This window comes from Perca fluviatilis, chromosome 7, assembly GCF_010015445.1.
Source record: "Perca fluviatilis chromosome 7, GENO_Pfluv_1.0, whole genome shotgun sequence".
In the NCBI taxonomy this organism is placed as follows: Eukaryota; Metazoa; Chordata; class Actinopteri; order Perciformes; family Percidae; genus Perca; species Perca fluviatilis.
Window position 1 is genome coordinate 20998404 of NC_053118.1, and position 25345 is coordinate 21023748.

The 25345-nt window shown below is 40.8% G+C and overlaps 3 protein-coding genes and 1 long non-coding RNA gene across 4 annotated transcripts in view; 2 read left to right on the forward strand and 2 right to left on the reverse strand.

Moving 5' to 3' along the window:
• Positions 1–1867: 1867 nt before the first annotated feature.
• LOC120562142 (phospholipase A and acyltransferase 4-like) lies at positions 1868–3239 on the forward strand. The gene is made up of 4 exons (XM_039805669.1): positions 1868–1964; positions 2416–2539; positions 2668–2969; positions 3072–3239. Exons 1-4 carry the CDS (start codon positions 1911–1913, stop codon positions 3159–3161), a joined length of 570 nt encoding a protein of 189 aa, XP_039661603.1. The 5' UTR covers positions 1868–1910; the 3' UTR covers positions 3162–3239.
• Positions 3240–3424: 185 nt separating this feature from the next.
• Positions 3425–9352, reverse strand: alg2 (ALG2 alpha-1,3/1,6-mannosyltransferase). Its single transcript, XM_039805668.1, has 5 exons — positions 9173–9352; positions 8165–8336; positions 7739–7876; positions 6086–6253; positions 3425–4967 (listed from the first exon to the last, which is right to left on the reverse strand). Exons 2-5 carry the CDS (start codon positions 8333–8335, stop codon positions 4227–4229), a joined length of 1218 nt encoding a protein of 405 aa, XP_039661602.1. The 5' UTR covers position 8336; positions 9173–9352; the 3' UTR covers positions 3425–4226.
• A 257-nt stretch (positions 9353–9609) lies between these two features.
• Positions 9610–13011, forward strand: sec61b (SEC61 translocon subunit beta). Its single transcript, XM_039805670.1, has 4 exons — positions 9610–9767; positions 10261–10358; positions 11455–11559; positions 12427–13011. Exons 1-4 carry the CDS (start codon positions 9765–9767, stop codon positions 12512–12514), a joined length of 294 nt encoding a protein of 97 aa, XP_039661604.1. The 5' UTR covers positions 9610–9764; the 3' UTR covers positions 12515–13011.
• Positions 13012–13639: 628 nt separating this feature from the next.
• The window catches only part of LOC120562144, a 67470-nt gene continuing 55764 nt past the window's right edge, over positions 13640–25345 (reverse strand). The window contains exon 3 of the long non-coding RNA XR_005639703.1: positions 13640–13719. This is a non-coding gene — a long non-coding RNA (uncharacterized LOC120562144). The remainder of the gene's footprint in view (positions 13720–25345) is intronic.

The following is a 25345-nucleotide window of genomic DNA, read 5'->3' on the forward strand; positions in this document are numbered from 1 at the left end:
TATGTATATATATATATAGTATATATAGTATAGTAATAGTAATAGTATATATATATATATATATATATAAAGTATATCTAAATATGATATAATGGACTTGTGTGGACTACTCAATTTCTGAAATTTTTTTGTCATTTTGTTTGTATTACATTTGTTAAAATGTTACAAGGTCCTTACATACTATGTTTAAATGACTTCTACTGATCTTAACCCTACAATCACCTAATTCATTATATTTAAACCTGCGTAACACGCACCATACGTTGCTCTACACAGCATCCGCTACTTGCATTATGTTTAAATCTCATTTCTCTGTTTCAAGGCAATGAGTCCATGACCTGGTTAGTGTGCTGGAGGTTCAGATTGATGTATTAACACTAACTGTGGTTCTCTCATCATCATCTGCATTTAGCCCATGATTAACTCCCAATCATATGGCGTGATTAAAAGTCAGAGTAAAAATATTCCATACATATTTAATATTCCACTAACAAGGAAACCAGCTCCCAAACTGCCAACAAAAAATAGATATACACCCATAACACGCACACACTGACACATACATCTCTCCTTTCCTCGCCTGAAAACACACCTAAACATTTGGCAGCTATCTCCCCTACACCCCGGTGCTGGCTAGGTGGAATTAGAAAACCAAGCCCGCGGTCTCATTAATTAATTAACCACCATGTGCCAGTGGCACCTGGGTACCGGTTATCGCTGCCACTCAGACACACAGTCATCTCAATAACCACCCCACCACAGGGCACTGAGAGAGGGGAGATGGGGTGGAAGGGAGGGAAGGGACATTGATTCCATTTTCACAACTTTGAGGTAAAGACAGTTTCTTAAAAGAGTAAGCAAAACAGGAAGGGATAGAAAAGAGACTTCAGACACCATCTTTCTGTGAAGCAGTAAAGTGGGACACATTTACACTGAAATGAGCCTGTTTGTGGGTCTTTCCCTCCCTTACAGGCTCCACAAGGCCTTTTTATCATCTTGCTAGCAGGGCCACTAAATCACTGCAGCAACGCCCTCATCATCATCTACTCTTAATACCTCTGCATGTGGAAACACTATACACACACACACACACACACACACACACACACACACACACACACACACACACACACACACACACACACACACACACACACACACACACACTTACTTGCCCTAGTAGCATTTTAGATTTTTAAAGCTGCCTTTAAATATTTGATGTGGTTAATTTCTATGAGTTTCCCTTCCATACTTGTAAAAACAGGTTTAAGAAATGTATAATCTGTATATTGTTCACACTGGAAACTGTTTTGTAACGGATTTTCAAATGTTGTTAAAACAAACTTTAAATATGAAGACAACATATACCTACAACAAATGTCAGTTATAAATATACAGAACTGGAAGTTACCAGCCTATACAGAACAACAGAACATACGTATATGCACATATAATTTTTTATTCAATTTACACACATCAAATATATCTGGATCACTTACAAAAATTGAGGTCAATCACTGCGATATTCCAAATGCTAGACCTTAGTATCAATTCTAAATTAAACCAAGGCCACCTGCACTAATTGGATCTATAGGGACGAATCATTTCTGAAAAACAAGCAGTATCGCTTTTTTATCGTTTCTTTGCATTTCAGCTTTTGAAAATTACTCTGAAGAAATGTCTGAATCAATATGAGAAGTGGGAATTGAAAACTCAATGCAGGTACCACACATTTTAAACAAACTAAAGCAAATATCAGAATCATTTATTTTTGAATGATTGACTCAGTGCTATCCTGAACCTGATAGAGAAATAGAGCACATATTAGATTAATAGGTAACATATTAGGCTGGTACAGCGTCCCAATAATTGACTTTCAGTCCGTCAGTTGAGTTCAGCTCACAGCAACAATGGACCTTTTGGGAAACTGGAACAGCATTTTTCCCCAAATGACATGGAGACAGGTGAGCATTATTTAATATATCCAGAAATGTTTAACTCAAAGTATGTGCATGTTTAGGTTTGTCGACCTGTTTAAGAGGTGGTATAAACACAGCTCCCGAAGTAAAAGTATTTTGGGGCCAAGAGCTAAGAAAACTCTGATACCTCTAATTTAATGTGTGCTTCTCAAAATGAGGAATTCCACACATTAGAGCATATTCTTTTGTCCATATTGAGCCTAGTTGTTTCAAGGTCTTCAGTACTGCTGCAGCTCGGCTTTGTTTTATGAATATTGTCTCACTTGGACTGTCCTTTATTGTTAACGGTTGCTCTTTAAAAAAAGAAACTTATTTGATTTCATGTCCATCGTTTTACATCATAAATATCAATTTCTTCTGACTTGAATTCTGTGAGGAAAAAAAAAGGTGTGTGGATACTGTGCACTGCTCTAAGTTTGCTCTTGTTTTTCTTTAGATTGATCAGAGTGTGTCCACAGCAGAGTTTGGAGACTTGATTGAGTTTGCACATCCATGGTCAGGATTGTCTCTTTGGGGTGTTTATGTTGGAGAAGGCCATGTTATCCATTTTGGAGTGGGAGGTAAGAAACTGAAATGTGACTTTATTTGAAAACAATGCTGCATACATACTGTTACTCAGAATGTACCAGGTTTATTTTACTAAAATTTATTTTATGCACTTTCTTACCATTTTTCCCATAATTGTAAGATGAGAACATGACACAGAGAGCCTGCCGCAGCCTCCTTCAACAAATTGTTCCAAAGTCAAATGGTGATCGTGTACTGAGAAAGACCAGAATCTGCACACAGCGCATTACGGAGATCAAAGTGTCTCCAGGAACTCGCATCAGGGTCAACAACAACAAGCACAACCTGGTTCCATCTCCACAGGAGAGGATGATTAATTGCTGTGAGACTTTTCTGCACCAGGAGTTCAAATATGACCTGATGAACTTCAACAGTGAGCATTTTGCCACATTTGTTCGATACGGCAACGCTGCGTGCAACCAGGTTGGTTCAACGACACCTGAGTCAAAGAGATTGTGTGGTAAATATAAGATCTATACCTAATCAGCCTATAATTTAATGTTCCAATTATTTATTATTTTTCAGATTCCCTTTAAGGAAAAGAATGGCACGCATGTTGATACAACTCAAACTCTGCAAATGATAATGCAGCAACGGGTGGAGACAGAAATTTAAGATCTTCTGCTGCGCCTCTCATGTATATCTGTCACACTGACTTTGTTAATGAGCAAAAATAAAACTCCTTTGCTGCTACATTGTCTGAGAATGTTTCATTCGCAATTCAAGGCACAATCAAATCTGTAAAATTGAAAAGAAAAAAAGCTTGGCACAACATTAACAATGTTTCTGTGCCTCTGCACTCACTCACAAAATCCTTAGCAAAGTCTATTAAAGGCCAAAAAACTTACCAACAAAGAAAAGCCCATAAAAGTCAGGAATGTATGTGTCTTCTTGTTTATTAAGACTTCAGGAATGTCAATAAGAGCATTTCTATACAGTAGGAGGGCTGAGAAGGCCAGCGTGCAGACACAACGACCTTCTGCTATTCCCCTCGTTGATAATGACCCAGACAAAGCCACACTGCCCATCAACCAGACCTCTAATAAAGCCAAACACTCTCTATCATCTGCTAATAACCTCCATGTGGCAGCAAGAGTCATGAACAGGCCAGCGTCTTCTGAATGCGAGGACAGGAACAAAGCTCTGGGCAGACAGGAAGTAGCGGAAAGCATCCTGTTTATCGATCTGGGACTGTGCACTGCCTGATGGCACATGGTGGTAAATACATTCTTCTTCTTCATCCCCCAAACACAAAGACAAAGACTACTGCAGCAAAGCAAGAAAAAAAAAAAACATACACAGTGCAAAACATTTCACTTAATTTGCTAGGCTCTTGGTTGCAGTGCTGCTACACATGTACAATTACACACACCCACGTACACATTTGCAGGTGTGGTTTCCTTTCCAGAGATAGGGTAGGTAAACTCGTTACTCTTTTCTTAATTGGTTCAGAGATTCCGTCCTTTTTTTTCCCTCTCAGCAACCCCTCCAGGGGAATGCTGATTGTCCTCTGAGTCCTCATAACCCCCCCCCCCCACCTCCCTGCACATTTACACATACATTCCCTGTTAGAAGACATCCACATCACCTCACTGCAGGCCCCAATCGTCCACAGACAATTCACAGTTCAGTAGAGGATCATTTTTCCACCTGTCTCCTGCCTCTCCTCCAGCCTTCACATCACTTGCTCAGCTTGACAATGTACCCGTACAGTTGGTCGGAGAAGGCCTGAAGAGAAAATTTATCTTGCACCCTCTTCCTCCCAGCTTGGCCCATGTCCCTGCAGAGCTGTGGCTCCCTAACGAGCCTCTCCATGGCCTTAGAGAAGGCTTCTGCCGTGGGCTCGCACAAGAAGCCCGTCTCCCCGTCTGCCACGCTCTCCAGGGGGCCCCCAGAGTTCACCGCGATAACAGGGCAGCAGCAGTACATGGCCTCTATGGGAACAATCCCAAAATGCTCTCTGCTCGGGGTGTACAGCACGGCTGTGCTGCCCCGCAGCAGCGCCACCTTTAGTGAATCAGTGGGGGAGCGAAGGAAAGTGACACAGTCCTCCAAGTGGAGCTGCGCTGCTAGCTCTTTCAGTTCAGTATAATGTTGAACATTCTCTGTAACTCGGTCATCGTAGCCCCCCGCCACCACCAGGTGAATACCTGCTCGCTTGCCTAGAGGAAGGCCGCACCTCAGGAATGCAAGAGCCTCCAGAGCCAGCCCCAGGTTCTTCTTTCTCTCGTATCGGTTTAGAGAGAGAAACAGGAAGGAGGTTCCCTCAGGGAGCAGCCCTCCCAGGCCTTGTGCTTGACTGGACTGCTGGTCAAAGGTACACGTGTTGAGGGAGGGATAGAGGACATCTGTCTGGACTCCTCTTAGACCACGAAAGGTCTCGCTGAAGATGCCTGCGGTGAACTGGCTGTTTACTAGAATCTAAGAGGAAGTACAGAGAGATTAGTTCATAAGGATCTCACATATATCACAAGCATTTTAATTCCCTATGAGTTGGATGACAGCCTGCAGCCATTATTTTAAAGTCTAGACTAAAATCGAAATGTCATTTTCGTTTCTATCAGGGCCCTTAGCTTTTACAACAGCTTGCCTGAGGATATCAGGCTGTATCACATTTTGAATAATCAGTTTGGTTCATTCAAGCTGTTAAAAGGAATATACCTTGTATATTGATGTATTCTATTATAGTTTTAGCAGTTATCAGGTGCCATACTAATTCTCTCTTAACCTGTAAAACATCTGGGTGATATTAAAGAATTTTTGAGCAAACCAACTCTGTTTTCCAAACGTCAATGGCTGAGCTATAAAAAAAAAATGTTCACTAGTTTTTTTTCTTGAAGGCAGCCTTTACCTGTGATAGCACTGACAATTCCTGTATTAATATAGTTCATTATGTACATGATCTATAAGTATATTATATATCTAAGATGTAATATCCAGTGCTATAAACTCACTTTGTGAATTAGAATCAACTTCATTCATTCATAAAATGTAATTTTGTAACTCTTGTTACGGCCCAGAAAATCACGTTCTTGTCTGTAGTCAGCAAAAATGCAAAAACAAGGATTTTAAATAAAAATTTAGAAAAAACTAAAACATATTGTCCTATAAGTTTAGAAATTAATGGATTAGGAATGTCTCTTATAAGACCTGCATAGTTTTAGCCCCTGGCTCTCCTTTAGACTCTGAAATCCCAACATAAGACCCTCTGGCCATTCTCAAATCTGTGCATAAATCCACACAGAATTTACTACAAGGGCCCTTAAAACACTCAGACCACATTAAAAGCATATTTTAAAAATCACATACAACTATTTTATTAATCTATAATTAAACTTTATTACAATACATGTCTGATGTTTTTGTACTGTAATGTGTTTTATTTATTGCTGGCAAAGCATTTTTAGCACCATACTGTATAAATGAGCCCTTCCATCTGGATAAAATAAAACTGTAACAGAGACACACAATCCTGCCCTGCAATCAGACCATCACAACCTGTAAAATGATACAGCCTTCAACCCTCAGCCGTTACGTACCATATCAGCCATGCCAGTGGTGCGTTCCTCCAGCCAGTCAATAGGAGTGCGGTAAAGCTTCTTCAAGGCTGACTTCCTCTGGGTCAGCAGCTGGTCTGGGAAGTGACAGTAAAACAAAACCTTCTTCTTGCGACGGGACAGTCGCAACACCGGGATACACACTGACACCTTGGGTGGAATGAAAGGGGTATGAACAAAAATGTACATGTCTTCCCTAAAAAAATAATACTTCTTTCTGGCTAATCAGAAACAAATATGGTAGCAGAAAATAAAAATATCTTGTATTTGTATCCTATACTATTTTAGCTTGTTTTTTATTTTCTATCTCATTTAAACTGCTCTTTAATGTTTTATGTAAAGCACTTTGAATTGCCTTGTTGCTGAAATGTGCTATAGAAATAAATTACTTTACCTAGCTTACAACCTCCAGCCTGTCAGTCTGTCACCAGGGCATAGAGAACACTATTGTGCCTGCCTGTCAGAGGAAGCGAACTGTACCGTGACCTCTTTCGGCTCGCCATTAATATTATATTACAGCGAGCGCTGTCTGTGTGGAGTTTTCAAAACTGTAACCACTCTTGCATCCGCTTTTTCAGCATTGTCGTGACTCACTGTGACTTAAACAAACTGCTGAGTAGGGGTGCTCCCTCTTAGTCGATTAGTCGACTAATTGGTCGTTTTGGTCTTAGTCAACTAAGATTTATATAGTCGATTAGTCATGTTTATGCTTTTTTCATGCTGAATGACTTATTTCCAAGAACCGTATGAGCACATCTCTGGTAAACACAAGAATTAAAGTGGCGCTTTTGCATGACTCTTTGCGGAGAAACTCAGATTTACAGATCTGTCAATTAAATCAACTAATCGATTAGTCGAGTGTTAGTCAACTAAGAATTTCTTCAATCGAGCACAGCCCTACTGCTGAGGCAACGTAATTTCTCGCTCGGTCCGCACCTCTGCGCAAGTGTTGGAGCTGAGCCCTGCTCTCTGTCAACATGCAGAGAGGACAGATAAGCTTGTGCTTACGTGCTCTCAGGTACCAGATTTGGCACCGTTTGATTTAACGTGAATCGATCCTCGGTAGTACCGACGTAATTTGGTCGGTTCCCAAAAAAGTACAGAGTCATGGACAGCCCCCTCATTCTGATATCTCTCCATTAGTGCATGTATAGATCCTAGGCATGTGTGTGTGTTTCAGCCTGTGTGTAATAACTAACAGAGTGAAACATTTAATTTCCCCTTGCGGGATCAACAAAGTATGTCTTAATCTTAAGTACTGTAAAAGCGCTATGTGACCTTTATGACATGTTTTGGTTGATAGCAGTTTAATTATTTAAAAAATGAGGCTTCTTGTACTGTCACACCGTTAGTTGATCTGAATAATGACTTTTCTCTGTACTGTAATTATGTGCAAGAGAAAGGTGATACCTGTGCGTATTTGTATGAAAAGCAAAACAATAGAAAACAAGCAAGGGCATGTCCACTTCATGGCATGGTATAGTAAAAGGGTGTGGCACAAAAAGGGAAATGGACCACTGCTAACAATGGAAGCTATTCTCTGAGAAACAAAGACAGTTACGAGAAACAGAAGGCTCCAAGGAATTCAAATGAATGACAAACAAACAGACAGATAGTTCCTGTGTGACGACTCACTTGATCACAGAAGATGACATCGTACTCAACTCCGCTGAGGAAGACCAGATAGAGTGCCACGTAGATCATCCTCAGGTAGGCACACAGGGCATGCAGGTAACCAAACACACTGGTGGGTAGCCAGTCACCCACACATACCTATTAGAAGAGTAATAGAAACAATGATGTGTGTGTGTGTGTGCGCGCAGGGGAGTAGCACAAATTCTGGGCCCTGTAGAAAGGCATTTTCTATGGGCCCCTCCCCGCATCCACAGCTATTCATTCTACCATCTTTTTGGTACTCAGTCCCAGTCCCATCCCCTCCAGTCCCGACCGCTGTGTGTGTGTGTGTGTGTGTGTGTGTGTCTTCTGAATTTATACTATTCTTTGTCTTTGTTGTGTATCTTTGAGGGACAGTATTAAGTAGTAAGGTGTGTTTTAACGTACCACAGGCAGTTCTGGGTCCAGGGTCTCAGAGAAGCAGTGTGTTGGGTCGTAATGGGCCGTCCATATCTGAACGCCACATCCCTGAGACTTCAGAGCAACAGCAGCATCGACCACCAGTCGCTCTGCTCCACCAATACCAAGGTCTGGATGGAGGAACACGACCCGCGCCATCCTGCACACAAGAATTAATAAAGTTCAATTTAAATCTGGAATATATTTCCCTATAAGAAAATGTTAGTTTGCAGACACATTGTACATCACTGAATCATGAAGAATGGCAGGATAAACTGATGAGCACATGATAGCCAGTACATAGTGCAAATCATCTCAAAATCAGAAGTACAAAGGGTATAGTCACTACAGCTTAAAGATAAGGAGTGACTGCCTTAAACTGAGGTGCTTAAAAAAAGCAAATTCATGTTCAATGGCATTCAAACAAATTTAAATCTTCATATTGGCGACAGAAAACAACTCTCTCCAACACAAGTAACCAGAGATTTATAAACCCACTCTCTCATGCCAATAAGAAACATTTTTCAGATCTGCATTGTTGACAAACGTGGAATAGTTGTCCTCTTTTGTAACATTATTGAATTGATAACTTTTACCCCTTGAAGGACTTGGCATGAAAATGTACCTAACATACTGTACATCTACTGCAAACCATTGTGGCTGTCATAATGCTCCCGAGTACTCTGAGGAAAACATTTAGCTGGCACTGAATTTGCGGATAAGTCAAACTGATAGCAAGAACATAAATGACACTTACATTTGCTTATAAAAAAACGTATCCGTATTGTCTTAAACTACGTTAAGTTAACGTTAACGATTACAGTAATACGATTATGGATACTATGTAACGTTACGTTATCTTATGAAATTATCACCCGTTTGAGAAAGCAAATTGGGTAGCTAAGCAGTTGTCTTTGTTACCGAACACAACTAGCTAGTTAACGTTAACGTTAGATATATATCCGTAAAATATAATTATAATGTAATTATGTTTACCTTTGGATCTCCTGTCTACCTTGTCTGAGTTTGGAAATCTGTTATTATGCTCGTCTAGTCCACCGTAGCAGCATGAACTGTAATGAAACTCTACTGTCTAGACGCCATGTTGGCTCAAAATCATCTATTGTGAGCAGGCTAATCGCGCTTTCATGTTTAAACCACAATGGCGCCTGTTTCCTCCAGGTTCCCTCGATGTGCTTCCTGTGAGACACGTCTCCTTCAGAATCAAAGCGGACCGAATATTTGCCTTAGAATTAAAGTACAAGTAAACATATAAATTCAATGAACTAAAAATACAGATGATTTTTTAAAAATACCTTTCATTACAGTGGTACAAAAGCAAGCTCCTAAAATAATGTTTGAATCATTATTTTGTGGTGAATGCGATCAGCCGGTCAGGCTTTTACTAAGCATCCTGCACTGGTCTTGTGTTTTGCAGTCGTGTCCTTTTTAGACAAGCGTCAGCTTTGTGGGATCTCTTCTCAATTTTTGACCAAATCACACACCGACTGTCTGCTGTTCATTGGAAGTGGACATCAACTTGAAGAGGGGCTCAGGGTTTCACCTTGCATCAGAAAAATAAAACAAAATGGTAAGATTCTCAGCTATTTCTGTTACTACTGTTGAAGCTAACTAGCTCTATTGCACCCATTTAACGTCAGACATAACGTTTTGCTTTCGGTTAGCTAGCTTGCTAACGTTAGCTCATCATTTGTGGACGTGGATCTTTTTCAACAACTCAAAGAGTCCCAAACACACATTTAAAGCTGGCCCAGCACTAGATTATTAATTGTGTATATTCGTGAACACATTTAGTTGAGACTATGCATGTTATCACTAGAACTTGAAAGCAATGAACAGTGTGTGCAGTTGGCAAGGCCTTTGCCATCAGTCTCTGACATAAACACACTGTACAGTTGAGAATCAAAACGTTAGTGTGTGTGTGTGTTGTGTGTGTGTGTGTGTGTGTGTGTGTGTGTGTGTGTGTGTGTGTGTGTGTGTGTGTGTCACACAGAATGTCAGAAAGAGGATATAATCGAGTTGAATCCTGTTCATGTGTATTCATTATGGTGTCTAACCCTCAGCCTGGACCAGCAGCAAGTGCAACCAATGTTGGGGCATCTAGCCGTTCCCCCAGTAAGACGGTGGCTCCCCGTGCAGCAGGCTCCACCGTCAGACAGAGGTATGTACATGTACCCACAAATACACACCAAACTTTTACCTCTACTCTTTATCCACTAGACTGATTGGTAAAGTCTCCATAAGTGCATACAGATGTGTGACAGACCTGAATAAATGGGTGCAGTAACATAATGAATGAAGGTCTTCCATGTAGGACTCAAGGCTCACAGAATTGTTTGAGAATGAAAATTATGTTTATTATTTGGTCGTCCCAGAATCAGAATTGCTTTGTCAGAATCAGAATTCTCCCAACGTACATAGGAAATTGATTTGGTGATACAGTGCAGTGAAACAATAAAGTTAAAAGGGTGAGTTAAAAGTTAAATACAATTTTAAATACAAGAATTTTATAGAGTTAAGAATAATAAGTCACCAAATGTCAACCCATTTGAAGAAGCATCAATGCTCTTGTGGCGACTCTTGGTCTTGTATACCAAGTCACCTTATTCATTTGTTTTTGTCACGCATCTGTATGTTGCCTATACCCACCACTGTGAAAAAGTAGCCATTGAAGACCACTTTACATTATACATAAGTTATGTGGTCATTGCAGCCCGCACACCTTCTCAATAATTATTTGACATATACCCCAAGCATTGACCCCGCTTGCTCGTCATCATACTGTTACGAGTGATTGATGGTTTTCAGATAGCCCTTCCCTTTATTTGTTTTGGGTGCCCTGTGTAGATTAGAGCAGCTGATGGATGTTGTGCTGTGGGCTTAATCAGTGTGTAATCAGAGGCACGCTGTTACCTCTCTCATTATTACCCATTACTATCACACTCTTCATTACCTCATTAACCTCCGTTTAATCTCATCACGAGTAAAGCAGCCATGAATCACTCCACTCTTTCATCAGCTGCTACTGTATTTAGTTACCTTCAGAATTTGGTGTATAATGGCAAAGATTGTTTTTCTTTTGATCAAAATGTTTGGTTTTAAGAAACTGCTGGATGAGTAAAAGTTATCAGATTTTCACAAAATTGTGTCTTGTTTGTTCTAATCGTCTTTTTGTTTTCCTATAGAGTACTTTGTTACATGAAAAATGCACTATACAAAAATCAAATGTCATAAGGAAGTGCGTGTGCGTTCCACAGGAAAGCTACCAGCAGTGGTACACGCAGCGGTGGCAGGACCACCGGATCGGCAGGCACTGGCGGCATGTGGCGCTTCTACACAGAAGACTCGCCAGGCCTCAAAGTGTAAGTGCAGTTTATAAAAGCAGAACATACACACTTAAAAACACATTTAGCCCCTGACATTTTTAACTTCCTCTCACAAACGCATACAAGTCTCAGGATTTCCGTCACTTAGTGTTATATATGTTCATCAGGTAGAATGGGAGGAATGTTTAATGGCAGGAAATTGGGCAGACGTGCCTCTGTGTTAAAAGAAATCATCACTGAGCGGTGGATTATATATATATATATATATATATATATATATATATATATATATATATATATATATATATATACATACACATATAATATACACATATATATACACACACACACACACACACACACACACACACACACACACACACACACACACACACACACACACACACACACACAAAACTCAACCTCAAACTTCTATTCTGCTACAACCTCGCCCCTAATATTAGACAAGGCGTCCTGTCTCCTGGCCATGGTTGATCGATGGTGCTGTGGTGGGTATTGAGTGTGTCTCTGCAGCAGTTGAAGGAGGGCAGACTCGCCATACAGTGCTGTATATCGAGTGCATGTTTGTTCCTGCGTTAGACGCAGGCCTCAAAGCTTCATTAAAGGATGCACTCTGAAAGGTCAACTCAATTACAGCCTTCTGACAGAGAGAGGAGGGGGCCGCTGAGGACATGGTTGGCATGGCAATGCTGCTACTTAACGATGCGCCCCTCCGCCCCCACCCTCCACTCGGTCCCTCATTCAGAGATGAGAGCGCCTCCTTGTTTCCTAAGCTCATCAATAAAATCAGCCACTCCACTAAGACTCTCGCTCCAGTTGGGGTTGGAGCAAATGATGGGATTTTGGGTGCGAGTGTTGATCAGTTTCTCTTTGTTGTGACAGCGGCCCCGTGCCAGTGCTGGTGATGAGTTTGCTCTTCATTGCATCTGTCTTCATGCTGCACATCTGGGGGAAGTACACCCGCTCTTAAACTCCACCCGATGACCTCTGACCCTCCACCTCCATCTTTTTAACACATCGGACCTGGACCAAACAACAAATGAACAACAATCTCACTCCCCTGGTTCCCTTCTGCACTTTCACTACAACACCCACAGACATACAAGACACACAAACTTGTTTTTTTATTTAACCATTTCAGTACATGATCATCATCTGCATTGATGTTGGTATCCACCCTTTTGCCCTTCCTGTATTTTTAAGATCTGAAGGGGTGAACAGGAGGGAGTCACGCTCACCCATCTCAGTTGAAATGTCTTAGTTTGTATGTGTGTGTGTATGTGGCCCTCCCTCCAAGCGGCAGTATGTTCCCGCCACTGCTGCAAAAAGGTTCAGTGCAGTACCTAAGGACATTGATGTTTTCAGGCCCCAGCAAACATTTCCTCTTGTAGCCTGAAGTGCATTTTTTGTTAAAAGCATTTGTACAAATGTAATTGTAATATTGTACAATAAAAAAGTAAAAATCAATGTGTGTGTTAAAATGTACCTTTTGTTGTGTTCTGAAATTATAACCCTGTTTTGTGTTTGAAACATTTCAAGCTGAATGTGCCTGTTTAATGAGAAAATGTTTCTCAACCATATTTTCAGTGACAAGTGGGATAGTATACTCTCTTTGTACCTTCTGTAACCACTACCATACTACTGAAAGCTGTACATTTTGCCAACAACTATTCATAAACCTTTGTTTCAACAAAAAATGCTTTCAGACAGAAAAGGAATATGAAAACCACAGAACTGATGAGTGTTACATTTCAGTGTGATTTCTCACCTAAAGCTTAATGCTTGATTTAAACCAATTGCAACTTATTTGACTGAGGTTTTTGGCATAACTCACTCCATAATCAATAATCTTTTTTAATTTGTTCAATCTTAGATGGCACCTAAAACCACATGTATACTTGTGTAATCAACCTTGTTCTAAACTGATCCTGTCATCCTATGGTTCAACAAGATTACACAGCACACACACTCCAAAGCATCTCATTTGCATGTGCAGAGAAGCCCAGACTTGTCTATACATATGTATACCAGCTGCTTTAAATTGATGTTTGACTGGATGGAAGTGTAACTTGTCAGTATGCTTACCTCTATAGAGGTTCAGAGGTATCAGCCTCCAACATGGGCTGCCCCAGGGTTTGTCCTCACCACCAGTACTGAAGCTTTTGTTTTGCAGCTCTAAAGAATTGCAGACCGGTAAAATTAGTTTTTGAAAAGTGGCAAGTCTTCATAGTGCCAGAGTCATACCAGACGGCATTCACATCAGGAATTGTATGGCTTAGGACATAAATGCCGAATGTTAACTATATAGTAGTTTTTCATTTTGGTCATTTGAATCTGGATAAGTGCACCTAGGAGAATAGAGTATAACAATCATCAGCTGTTTTAGGGAAAGTTTATACCTGCATATATCCAAAAAAGAGTTTTTGTTGAAATAATACTCTAAAAAACAAATCAAGAAGTTCGTATTGCACTTTCTTTGAGCCAAGACTGGCTTGCCATTGTTGTTTATATTAATATAAATTCTTCTTATACTGCATTTAGGTTTTCCTGTAAAATCACTCCGAGCCTCTTCATCATCTTCATATAAATTTTGCCCAGGTGTTTTTCTGTCTTTTCCTGAGGGGGGCACTGCAGACTATTTTCTGAATATCACTGGCTGAGAGAAAATCAAGATATAACTGTCATGACTGAGGGAGTGCATGAACACATGTTCTGTGTGGTGATTTTGTTTTTACCTAATCATATTATCATTATACTGTGTAACATTTTGTATAGCCACACACCATCTGTTTGGTACTCAAATGCTTCATAACCAGTTAATTATTTTTAGATGAAAATAATTATCACAGAGCAGAGTGGAACAAAAGTGAATGGTTAGAAACTGTTTCAGATTTGATTTGACCACATTATGTCAAACAGCGTGGAAGAATTTATGACATGATGTTCACTATGTTCAATGCTGTGAGCTGCTGGCTGGGTGTTTTGTAGTTGTAGAAGCAGTTCTAGCCCAGCCTGCATCACCAGGTTACCTGTGTTGAATATGGAAGTGTGTGTGTGTGTGTGTGTGTGTGCGCCTTGTGTTAAACGTAGCATTCGGATCCTGTTCATTAATTCATTCTGTTGCTATGGCTCTGCTTTCCCACAGGCTTCCAGTGTTCGAGGCAAACTCAGGCACAACTGCCACATCACTCTCCCTGTCGTCCCTGTCCCACACACACACACACACACACACACACACACACACACACACACACACACACACACACACACAGATACACTCACTAAGGCCCAATTCATGGTGGCACAACACGGCAGTAAGCCAGAATAATTCAACATAATAATTAAATATGAAGGAGCCGTGTCAAAGCTGTCCCTCAGTGTTCAGGAGTCAAACAGGCCCAGGCAGCACGTGGAGCGCTCCCCACTGCTGCAACCTGTAGTTCCAAACTCCTCTTGACACCGTCTATACAAGTCAACTCCCAGAGTCCTCAGGCTTTATGTTTTGGACACACAGACACATCAATAATGCTCTTAACTCACTCTGTATGTAAGCACTCAAATGTTTTCTATTTTGTTTTTTTTTACTCTGGTGTTTCTCCAGTTTGTGCTTGTTGGTTTTAGATGGTTTTTTATGACTTGTTTATGACACGTTCATGACAGTGTCATGTCACTCTTATGTAGATACCTTCAAGCAACCGTTTAAATGTTTGATTTTATCGTAAAGAAGGCAGTTTGCCAAGAGCTTTAGAAGTTGATAACAATCATTAAGTCAGAGTAAGTGTGGAACTTTTCTTCGTTGCACCTCACTAAACTGTGTGTTTCCTTAAATTATTCAGCAATCACTCAATAAACATATTACAATATTCAGACAGGGTGCAATAGAGGCAGCAAGAAGAGATTTCATCAATGTGCATGTTACAAGCGGAACCTCTACCTGTCTATTCTACATAAATCATCCTGAACATCCACGCGTGAGATGACGTTTGTCCCGTGGAAAGAAAGAGATAAGTGAGAGATGGGAAGAAAAAAGAGAAAGAAAAAGAAAAGAAGCTTTCTTCAGAGTGCTTCCTCTCTGTGTCTTTTTCACAAGAAACCCATATCCTGTGAAGAAACCGCACACTTTTACAAGGGAGGGTCCCTTACATAGAGAGGTGAGAATGCACATGTGCCACACACACACACACAATTTAGGAGACCTGTAAATAGGTCACATGTATTATGTTTTACATAGCACATGCTGATCTGTGGTTTAGCAAAAAAAAGTTTAAAATGTTTAAAGGTGCTGACACAACAAGAAGATCGTTGAGCATATGTCGTCCTAGTTTGTACCGTCGCTACTCTGGTCGGCCCTCAACGGCTTTATTTCGGCCGATTGTTGAATCGTCTTCAGCACCGTCGGTAAGAGGAATCCGTGTGATTGGCTGTTCAGTTTAAGCGAATTAGAGCACGAGAAGAAAAATGGTAGTGAGGAAAGCAAGCACTGACTGATGACTGCGAGAGGGCACACACACTCTTGTCACAACATAGAATAGCTCATTGCTATCGCCAGATAAGTGACAACTTTGTTTGATTCATTATCTGTAACCAGTGTAGCATGAAGGCATGTTGGGTGGAATTATCAAGCTAGCTAACTAGCCAGTGGCCGCAGCGGGCTGCTCTGTCCCTCCACTTCCCCACCACAGGGATACTTCTTTGCAGAGAGAACGGATTACAGCCCCGGAGATGGTAAATCTGGTTAGTCATCTCCTGGTGTCCCCTGCACGAAGTGAAGCACAGGGACCATAGGGTTATGGGTTAGTGCTACATCAACATCCGTGCTGCTGGCTGATTTGGGAGGGCAAACATTGTTTAGTATATTATATATCCAGTTTCCCTTTTTGAATAACGAATAGATTACCACCACCTGCTGGCATGGAGAGTTATTTCCTCTCACGCAGGCGCAGTACGTACATGGTAGTTAGCCGTCGACTGTAGTCGTTGCGGTATGTTCAAGTGGAACTTTTTGGGCACGACATAGGCTACGTGAGGAGACGTGAGACGCCACAGTTGGCCTTCGTAGCCACTAGTTCTTTGCTGTCTGCTTATTGTGTCAGCACTCTAGCTCTTTCTCTCTCCCTCTCTATGGCTAAGTCACTTTCTCACCCATCCATCACACGTTTATGCTGGTAACACCCTGAAGGTAAACAAAGCTAGGATATCAGGTGCAGCAATGGGTTTAGGATTTGAAACTCTTCTTTCCTTTCAAAGACTACGCAGAATATTCCTTCTTTAGATGAGTGTGAGTGCCCAGTCATGCATGCACGTATGTCAAGTGTTGTGTGTGTGTGTGTGTGTGTGTGTGTGTGTGTATTTTTGAACAGATCACATGGTTGGTAAAGCGTGGAAAGAATCGACAGGCGGGTGGAATCGATCCACGCTCACCGAACAGGTGAATCCTGAGCGATGTCCCTAAAACTGAGGGCTGGTTAAGGGGATGCAGGGACACCTGTAACGGGATCTACACTGTAAAACAGTATGAAAGCTGTACATTGGCCCGTTAGTGTGATCTGTCTAACAACATATGGTAGTAGCCTGTACAAGTATTGGCAGTGGTGGAATTAGTATTCAGCTCCCTTACTTGAGCAAAAGTAGCATTAAAATAATACAAAATACTTTATTTAAAAACAAAATCATACATTGTAAAGTAAATATAGGTACATAGAATAAAAGTCTTACTTAAATGTCAAAAGTAAAAGTACTTATTTTAGGGAATGGTCCCTTTAACATGTACTGAAAAAAATAATATGGTGGTCCATGTGATAGTAAAACTGATAATTTTCTATACTTGTGGTAAGTTTTAATCCATGGTGGAGTGCATCATATTTCATGAACTTATTGAATGTTTTGCTTGAACAATTGTTACCTGCAAGAGCAAAGTGACTACAGCCATCGGATAAATGTAGTTCAGTAAAAATCAAAAGATCTCTACTTTAACGTTCACAGTGCTTTACTTGTAAAAGTATAAAGTCACATAAAAGAGCTTTTCTCAACAACATACTTTTTCTACCTTTTATTGCAAAATTGCTTTTACATAGCTAATTTCTGTATTTCTGTACCATATTTCTGTATTGCTTTTATTGTGAATTTTAATTTGCTGTATACTTTTTTTACTCTATAAACTTATGTTAATATTTTTTTTTCGTACAGTAACTAAATAAATGTACATAGTTTTACTCTTCCCATCTCTGACGATCAGAACATTGAAGAAATGTGTATAGCATATCATACATGTTTAAATCTTTTACATTCTTTGTGAATGTGTGTTCATGTTGGTCCGGTCGCTGTGATCAGGCAGTGATTAGTCAGTAGAATAGCAGCCAATTAGTGCAACACTCTGTTAATGGCCAGTGATCAGTAGCAGGTCTGCTGAGAGGTGAGAGCTTGTTCACTGTAAAATTATCTGACTCCATATTCTGCATCCAGACCACATGGCTGCTGTCATATGAACTGTGTGTAGGTCAACTCGCTCAGGAGGGAGCTGGGACAAAGTGTGTCCCAGCTAGGCTTCCTGATTTTTCCTGGACTCTCCTTCAAAGAGAAATAAGAGAGTCAGATTCGGAGCCAAGGCTGATTCTGCATCCATCAGCACCTCATCGCTTGCTCTATAATCCTGTATGTGACACGAACTCACCTTGTGTGCATGTAAGATGAACAGCATGAAACCATTCAACTCAAAGGTGGAACTCTTATAGGAACCATTAAACCATTATCGTAGTGTTTTTATCTAGTTACTACACAAGTAGCTCCATTATACTATTCACCACTCTCAAAGATCAAATTATCAGTTTTCAGACCGAGTAGTATTTAGGTGTGGTATGTCTACACTCTTACCATTCACAACCAAATACACATATTACAGCCATTCATCGGAGTTCCACTTTTTCCGCACAGTGTCTGCTCCACTAAACAACACAAAAGTGGACAAAACAGGATCAAATTAAATAAGGTCTATTTGTTTGAAAAAGATATGCAAATATGAAAAGCATTATTTGGAAGCCCACATTTAAATGTTTTGTTGTTGTTGTATACTAATCAATTAGAACAACATATCAAAGAATCAATGATTAAGTTAGATATTTCACAACAAATCCAGTGCAAATGTTAAGATAAGAAACAAGAGAAGCATAAAGAACAACAAATGTATCACAGCATATAGGACATAAAGAGAAAAAGAAAAAAGAAATGTATCAACAAAAAAACGGATCAATGAGACTAGAAGTTGTTTAACAACAGTCAATAGGTAAGTTAAATAGAAATTGAGATCTTGAAGAAGGATATGGCTCTTGGCAACAGTTGAGGTTAAAGCACAAAGGAAAGAAAACAAATATACAGAGAGTTGACAGAAATAGAGCCTGAGCAAAAGCAAGAGGTAAAACAAAGAGAGAAGTAGAGACACAAGGTGCTGGAGAGAGATATGAATAACTACAGGAAGATGGAAACAGGTGGCGACAGTCTATGGTGGCAGAAATTGAACAGGTCTATGGTGATATATGCAAAGGACTTAAAAGAATGGAACAAGGCCGAGGCTAAACTAAAGACAAACATAAGAGCTGAATTAAAATCTTAAAGGAGATAGAGAGGAAACCAAACATGATGAAAAACAGAACACAACAAAAAAAAAAAAAAAAAAAAAAAAAATGGGGGAAAATGAGATAAAAAAAAAAAAAAAGGAGAATCCCAGGATGGAGGCCACATTGGTCTCTGTGACCTTTTCACACACATCCCCTTCTATCAGCAGCGATGCCACGTCAGGCCTGGTGGTGCCCCGTGTGACTGCCACAGGCATGCAGGCCAACTGGGCTGTGATGTCATTAGAATGTGTCCCCCCAGCACCCCCACCCCAAAACCCTCTCATCACTAACTGCCAGCCTGCAGTAGAGCGGATCAGACTGTACCCTCAGGCACGGTGGCCACTGCTGGACTAATTTAAGGAGGAGGGAGAGGGTGACACTGCTGCGCTGAGTGTCTCAGGTGTCAGCCTTGTGCTGTCTAATATTAAAGACACTTGGTCTGTGTGTGTGTGTGTGTACCCATGTATTTGTAAGTGTGTTGTTTATGTACAGTGTATTTTTAGGTGACTGTATTTTCCACTCCTTGTGCAGCGCTCCTTGTGCAGCACTCCAGGGCAGCGAGAGAGAGCGAAGAAGTGAGGAAGAGAGGCAATGAAGCTGGGGATCACCTGGCTCTTGTATAATAATCGTTCTCATTAAAATATACTGATCTAGTAGTCTAAAAGATATTCTGAGCATGTTTTCAGTTCATTTTAGCACTTCATTGTTTGTAAATGGTTGCAATATTTGTTAAATTCATTTTGCATTACAGCCTAAAATAATGCTGGGCTGATTTGCTTTAATTGAGCCAAACATTATAAACCCACATTAGTAAGAGAAATAGTAAAAATAATGACGTACGCAGTCTTTCTTTTGAACTTTCATCTCTGAGTTATATTTATCATGTTTTTGGCTTGTTCATCTGTGCTGCGCTCCTAAATCAAATACATCCTACATTACATGAAAATGAAACAAAAATTCTGCGATCAATATTCTGAATGTAAAAGAGCAAAATCAGGAGTAATTCTAAATGTGCTGAATGAGATGAAATATTTATTTTTGTCTCCAAGAAAATGATGCTGTCAGATTTATGATCTTGGCAGGAATGTGTGTGCATGCTACAGATGCGTGGATTGGATGTGGTTAGTGGTTACCTCTTAATTTCAAGGGAACATTTTCTCTATTGTTTAATACAAGATGTTTCATTAATGAATGAACATTCAGAATATCTCTGTTTCTCTCTCTCTGCTCTGTACGCTACAGGCGTGGTGGTTTTGTGGTTTATGATTTAATAAGCTTTCCACAGAATGAGCGGCAGAGCTGCAGCGCTGATGAATAAGGAAGTCCAGCTTCACATACAATGTGAGCAGCCTTCAGTCACATGTCTGGACAGACATGGAACGTGACTCTTGTTGACTTTAGGTTTATTTCATGGCATGACTTTCATATGAACTAATAAATAACATCACTCACTGAATAAAGTAATGAATGATTTAACATCATCTACCTCTGCTGCTGTGCTTCCCATTCCACTAAATGCTTTCCTAAAAGGTTATAATGGCCACTTGGGAGCAGTGAAAAAAAGCTGTAAACAAAACACACAACACAGACCAACATTAGCATTCATTTGAAGTAGTGTTTGTGTCAAATCTAAGTTCAATATTCACTCTCCTTTTAGCTCTGTTTTTGGTCTCCACCAACTCCAACACTCCCAACAGTTCTTTAGCCGCTAAAGGCTCCACTATGTTCACCAGCTAGTTAGCTGTCGTGAACAGTTCCATTTTGTGCTGGGTAAATGGCATAAAGTAGGTTTATCTGAGCTTTTTTTGTTGAAAACAGCTGCCTGCTGCATCTGGAACTGACGCTGATGAGAACAGAAAATTTGCTGAAAACCAAAACAACGAGCTGAAAGACACTATAAAGGTTGGTGTGTGTGTGTGTGTGTGTGTGATTGTGGTAGGTGAGGGTGCATTATGCAATCTTCAGTGTTCAGGGAGTAAAAATGCTTAAAGGTGCCCTGCCACACATATTTCATTACTTTGTGGTAATGTCTGAAGTTCTACCATGGACTCTGTAACATTTTTTGTGAAATAAATGCCTTGGTTATCTTGTTTCAAGCCATTCTAGCGTGGTATTATCCTCGTGAGACCGTCCTGATCTTGCAAGCTCCAGTTTTCCACTCGCAGATCAGTCTGGCATCTTGAGATAGAGAACATTTGGAGCCGTTCGCCAAAAAATCGACCAATCAGTGTTGGTTTTGAGGCGGGTTTAGGTGTGATGCAACGAGAAGCATTCAGTCTAAACAAGATGGCAGCTTCCACGGATGAGATGAGCGTAGCTATCGCGCAAGTTTTATCTGAACTAGAAAGTATTCCTTCATTGAAAGAAGAGCAAAAAATGGCACTTGAGGCTTTTCTCAGAGGAAAAGATGTTTTTGTGTACGTCATACACTTCGTTGATCTGATTGGTTGATTTGGCCTGTCTATCACCAACATAGGTGGTGATAGACAGATGGTTTATCCAATCAGCTAACCAGTATTTTTGCCCCTTCCCAAAAGTTCTCCAATGGAAAGTTCCCAGATGGATATGCCGAGCAAATGCGAAGCAATCCATCTAGTGGAGTCGGGTTAGCGTAGTATAGAAAGCCTGCAGGAAGACTCAGCTCGATTTGTGCCAGTTCTCATTAATATTCAACGAGCTAAGCTGCTTGACTCTGATTGGCAGACAGCAACAGCTAGCCAATGAGGCTATCATCATCCTTTACCCAGCGCAACTGGTCGAGCTCATGAATAGTAATGAGCTCAGGCAACACCACGTCAGACTGACCCGCTTTCTGAATAGACCTTTTTCACGGCAGACATGTTGACATGTCATAGTAGGAAAAGCACAGGTGTATTCAAAACCATTAATGATGGCTGCATTCCACTTAGGAGAGGCCCTGGTATTGTGCATGCTGACTCACTCAAATAGCTTACTGGGACACTTGATGGAACTGAGCCATCAATAAGGTTATCAATTTCAACTGTGCTTTTCCTACTATGACAAGTCAAAATGTCTGCTGTGAAAAAGGTCCATTGGCCTGATTTCTCCGCTTATTTCTTTTCAGTGGCTAGAGATGACAGAGGAGGCAGCAGTTCATTTTCACATTCACAACATAACACAAACACATACAGTATGGACCTAACATATTCACATTCTCACACCCAACTCGTAAAATAAGGACGTTCGGTCAGGAGCCTTTCTCGTTCTTATTTGACGTTAAAAGTCTCCTTTAGCGTCTCATGTAAACGTGCTTGGTCGCCACTATTGCCGTCCCTTTCTCGTCCCTTTTGACGCGCTTGGTCGGGACGGGTGAACGGAATCGCGGAGGTTGGGTTTAGGAGAAAAACAACGGGGGAAGGACGCCTCAAAAGCCGGGAAACACACTGTGGGTGAAGCGTGACAATAACCGAATCGTGGAGGTTGGGTTTAGGAGAAAAACAACGGGGAAAGGATGCCACAAAAGCCGGGAAACACACCGCGGGTGAAGCGCGACAATAACGGAATCGCGGAGGTTGGGTTTAGGAGAAAAACAACGGGGAAAGGACGCCTCAAAAGCCGGGAAACACACGCCCGTAGACGGGGGAAACAAAAGAAAAACAACGGGAAAGGACGCCTCAAAAGCCGGGAAACACACGCCGTAGACGGGGGAAACAAAAGAAAAACAACGGGGAAAGGATGCCTCAAAAGCCGGGAAACACACGCAGGAGACGGGGAAACAAAACGCCACACGCGGGGCGCAAACCCGAGTCTCCTGAGTGAAAGTCCGGTGTTTTACCCATCCACCGTCCTTACGCAGCAATTTCCCATTACATACCACTCGCTAAATCTCATCCAACTGCGGCTCTCCCCAGTACGTTACACAAATACGCCGAAGGGTGCCTTTTTCGTCGCATCAGACGCTGAAGGACACTGCCCAAACGTACTTATTTTACGAGTTCGGAATTAGAACGGGTTGGCTGACTCACTGAAATAGCTTACTGGGACACTTGATGGAACTGAGCCATCGATAAGGTTATCAATTTCAACTGTGCTTTTCCTACTATGACAAGTAAAAATGTCTGCTGTGAAAAAGGTCCATTGGCCTGATTTCTCCGCTTATTTCTTTTCAGTGGCTAGAGCTGACAGAGGAGGTAGCAGTTCATTTTCACATTCACGACATAACACAAACACATTCAGTATGGACCTAACATATTTCAAAACATAAAAGTAACACGGTTTTGTGTGGCATGGAACCTTTAAGGAGGGGAGACATAATGATAGTGGGTTTCTGATGCAGTGCGTAACACATAACTCGATGGATGAATTTTAGATTTTACAGCTGCTGTGCTTGCATAATTGTACATATCATAGAGGTCATTCCACGAGTGTTATTTGCATTTAGCCATGGGCCTAAAGTCAGATTAAAGTATGTGGATGCAAAGAATGTTTGTGCAACCTCTTTTCAAAATATACTTTCATTCATAATTCTACTGCAGCTGTCTGTGCTTTTCTAACCTCTCACCCAGTGTCTTCCTGATCTCTCTCTCTCTCTCTCTCTCTCTCTCTCTCTCTCACCTGCGTAACCGCAGGGAATTCTCTCATAATGCTTAAATGTAAATCAGGAGTGTTTAGGGGGCTTCTGTGCGTGTTTGAGATCATACACATGTCAAGGCCCCAAGCGATAGAGCGGATAATAACATAATGACAGACCAGTCCTCCAGTAGTAATTCTCTGATAGCCTCAGGGTGAGGTGTGGGTTTTGTTTGGGGTTTTTTTTGGGGGGGGGGGCTTTGGTGTGCTGGGAAAAAAAACTGATAGGAGCTTATTCTTATTCTATTACCTGCACTCTCATTCTTTGCTTTCTCTACTTCCTCTTCCTATCTTATAATGGTGGAAAAAGTACCATGCAGTGCAACACTGTAAAATACTCCATTATAAGTAAAAGTCCAGCATTCAAAATCAAACTTCATATAAAATTAAAACTATAAGTAAAATGGCATCTGTAACTGATATATTGCCATATATTGTTCATACTGATAATGCGTCAATGCATAAGTAGCATTTTACTATACTGTTGTATCTATACTGTATACTGTTGCAGCTAGTTGAGGTGGGGCTAGTTTTGATTACTTGGTATACAGTTTTTTAAGTAACATAAACTAGAAATACTCCAGTATAGTACATGAGTAAATGTACTTAGTTACTTTCCACCACTGGTTTCTTCCTCCTCGTCCTTTCAGCTCACCCACTCTGGGCTTCTGTTTACCACTGATGTTCACTAGTTGCTCGCATGAATAAATTGATGAGAAGAAGAACAGGGAAAACAAACGCAAAGATACAATCTGCTGGGGGTGAAAAATGCAGACTTGCAGATTTTTCTCACAGAGATTTGTCAGGGTGAGTGATGAGTGGGGGCAGTAAACATGAGTTAACATGAGAGTGGGAGCGTGTGTGTGTGTGTGTGTGTGTGTGTGTGTGTGAGCTCTGAGCATTGGACGTTAGCTTTTTCTCTATATATTATTAAGAAGCTGAAAAATACAAGGAAACACAGGAGATTGTCTTGTTAAGCAGGCAACTTGTTTTTTCTTTTATGAGGGTGTTTTATATTAATGACTCTTTTGTGAGTCAGTGATTTGTAGCCAAACAGAAATAACTTTGATTCAACTTCATGTTTGGGAAGTTAACAATGACCTTTTGGATACTTTCATTTGAAAATGTTTTCACAGTTAAAAAAGATAAGACCGGATTAGTCACAGAATTACAAAGTTACACGCAACTGTGCGCACATGCAAGTATTGTTTCTGCATGGCTCTGAGGAATGGTGGATCCAGGTTGTCGTTGGATGTCACGTTTAATATCGTCACGTGGCCACTGGAGCTCTATTATTCATGAGATCAATGCTGAAGATTCAACCAGGCTTGATACAGTACAACCTTACCCCCCTGAGGCTCTTCACCTACATCCTTCCTCCTCGATATTTCTCAGAAGATTATTTTCCCTTCACAGTAACTCTTTTCTGCTGAGAATGAGTTGTGAGAGCTGTGAACATGAAAACTGAGAGTGTTCACCTCAAGGGGATGACAGCCAGTGAGAGGCAGTGAGGCGGACACCATAGTCAGATACCCAACAATGACCATGTGTAAACTTGTGTTACGTGTCCCACAATTTCTAAGCTATAACTCTCGGTCACT

Coding starts and splice junctions, on each gene's coding strand:
- LOC120562142 (XM_039805669.1), top strand. CDS start 1,911: ATGGACCTTTTGGGAAACTGGAACAGCATTTTTCCCCAAATGACATGG. Junction 1,965..2,415: donor CCCAAATGACATGGAGACAG/GTGAGCATTATT, acceptor GTTTTTCTTTAG/ATTGATCAGAGTGTGTCCAC. Junction 2,970..3,071: donor GCAACGCTGCGTGCAACCAG/GTTGGTTCAACG, acceptor ATTATTTTTCAG/ATTCCCTTTAAGGAAAAGAA.
- alg2 (XM_039805668.1), bottom strand. CDS start 8,335: ATGGCGCGGGTCGTGTTCCTCCATCCAGACCTTGGTATTGGTGGAGCA. Junction 7,877..8,164: donor TGGACCCAGAACTGCCTGTG/GTACGTTAAAAC, acceptor CTCTTCTAATAG/GTATGTGTGGGTGACTGGCT. Junction 4,968..6,085: donor CCACTGGCATGGCTGATATG/GTACGTAACGGC, acceptor ACTTCCTCTTAG/ATTCTAGTAAACAGCCAGTT.
- sec61b (XM_039805670.1), top strand. Junction 10,359..11,454: donor GGCTCCACCGTCAGACAGAG/GTATGTACATGT, acceptor TGCGTTCCACAG/GAAAGCTACCAGCAGTGGTA. Junction 11,560..12,426: donor GACTCGCCAGGCCTCAAAGT/GTAAGTGCAGTT, acceptor TTGTTGTGACAG/CGGCCCCGTGCCAGTGCTGG.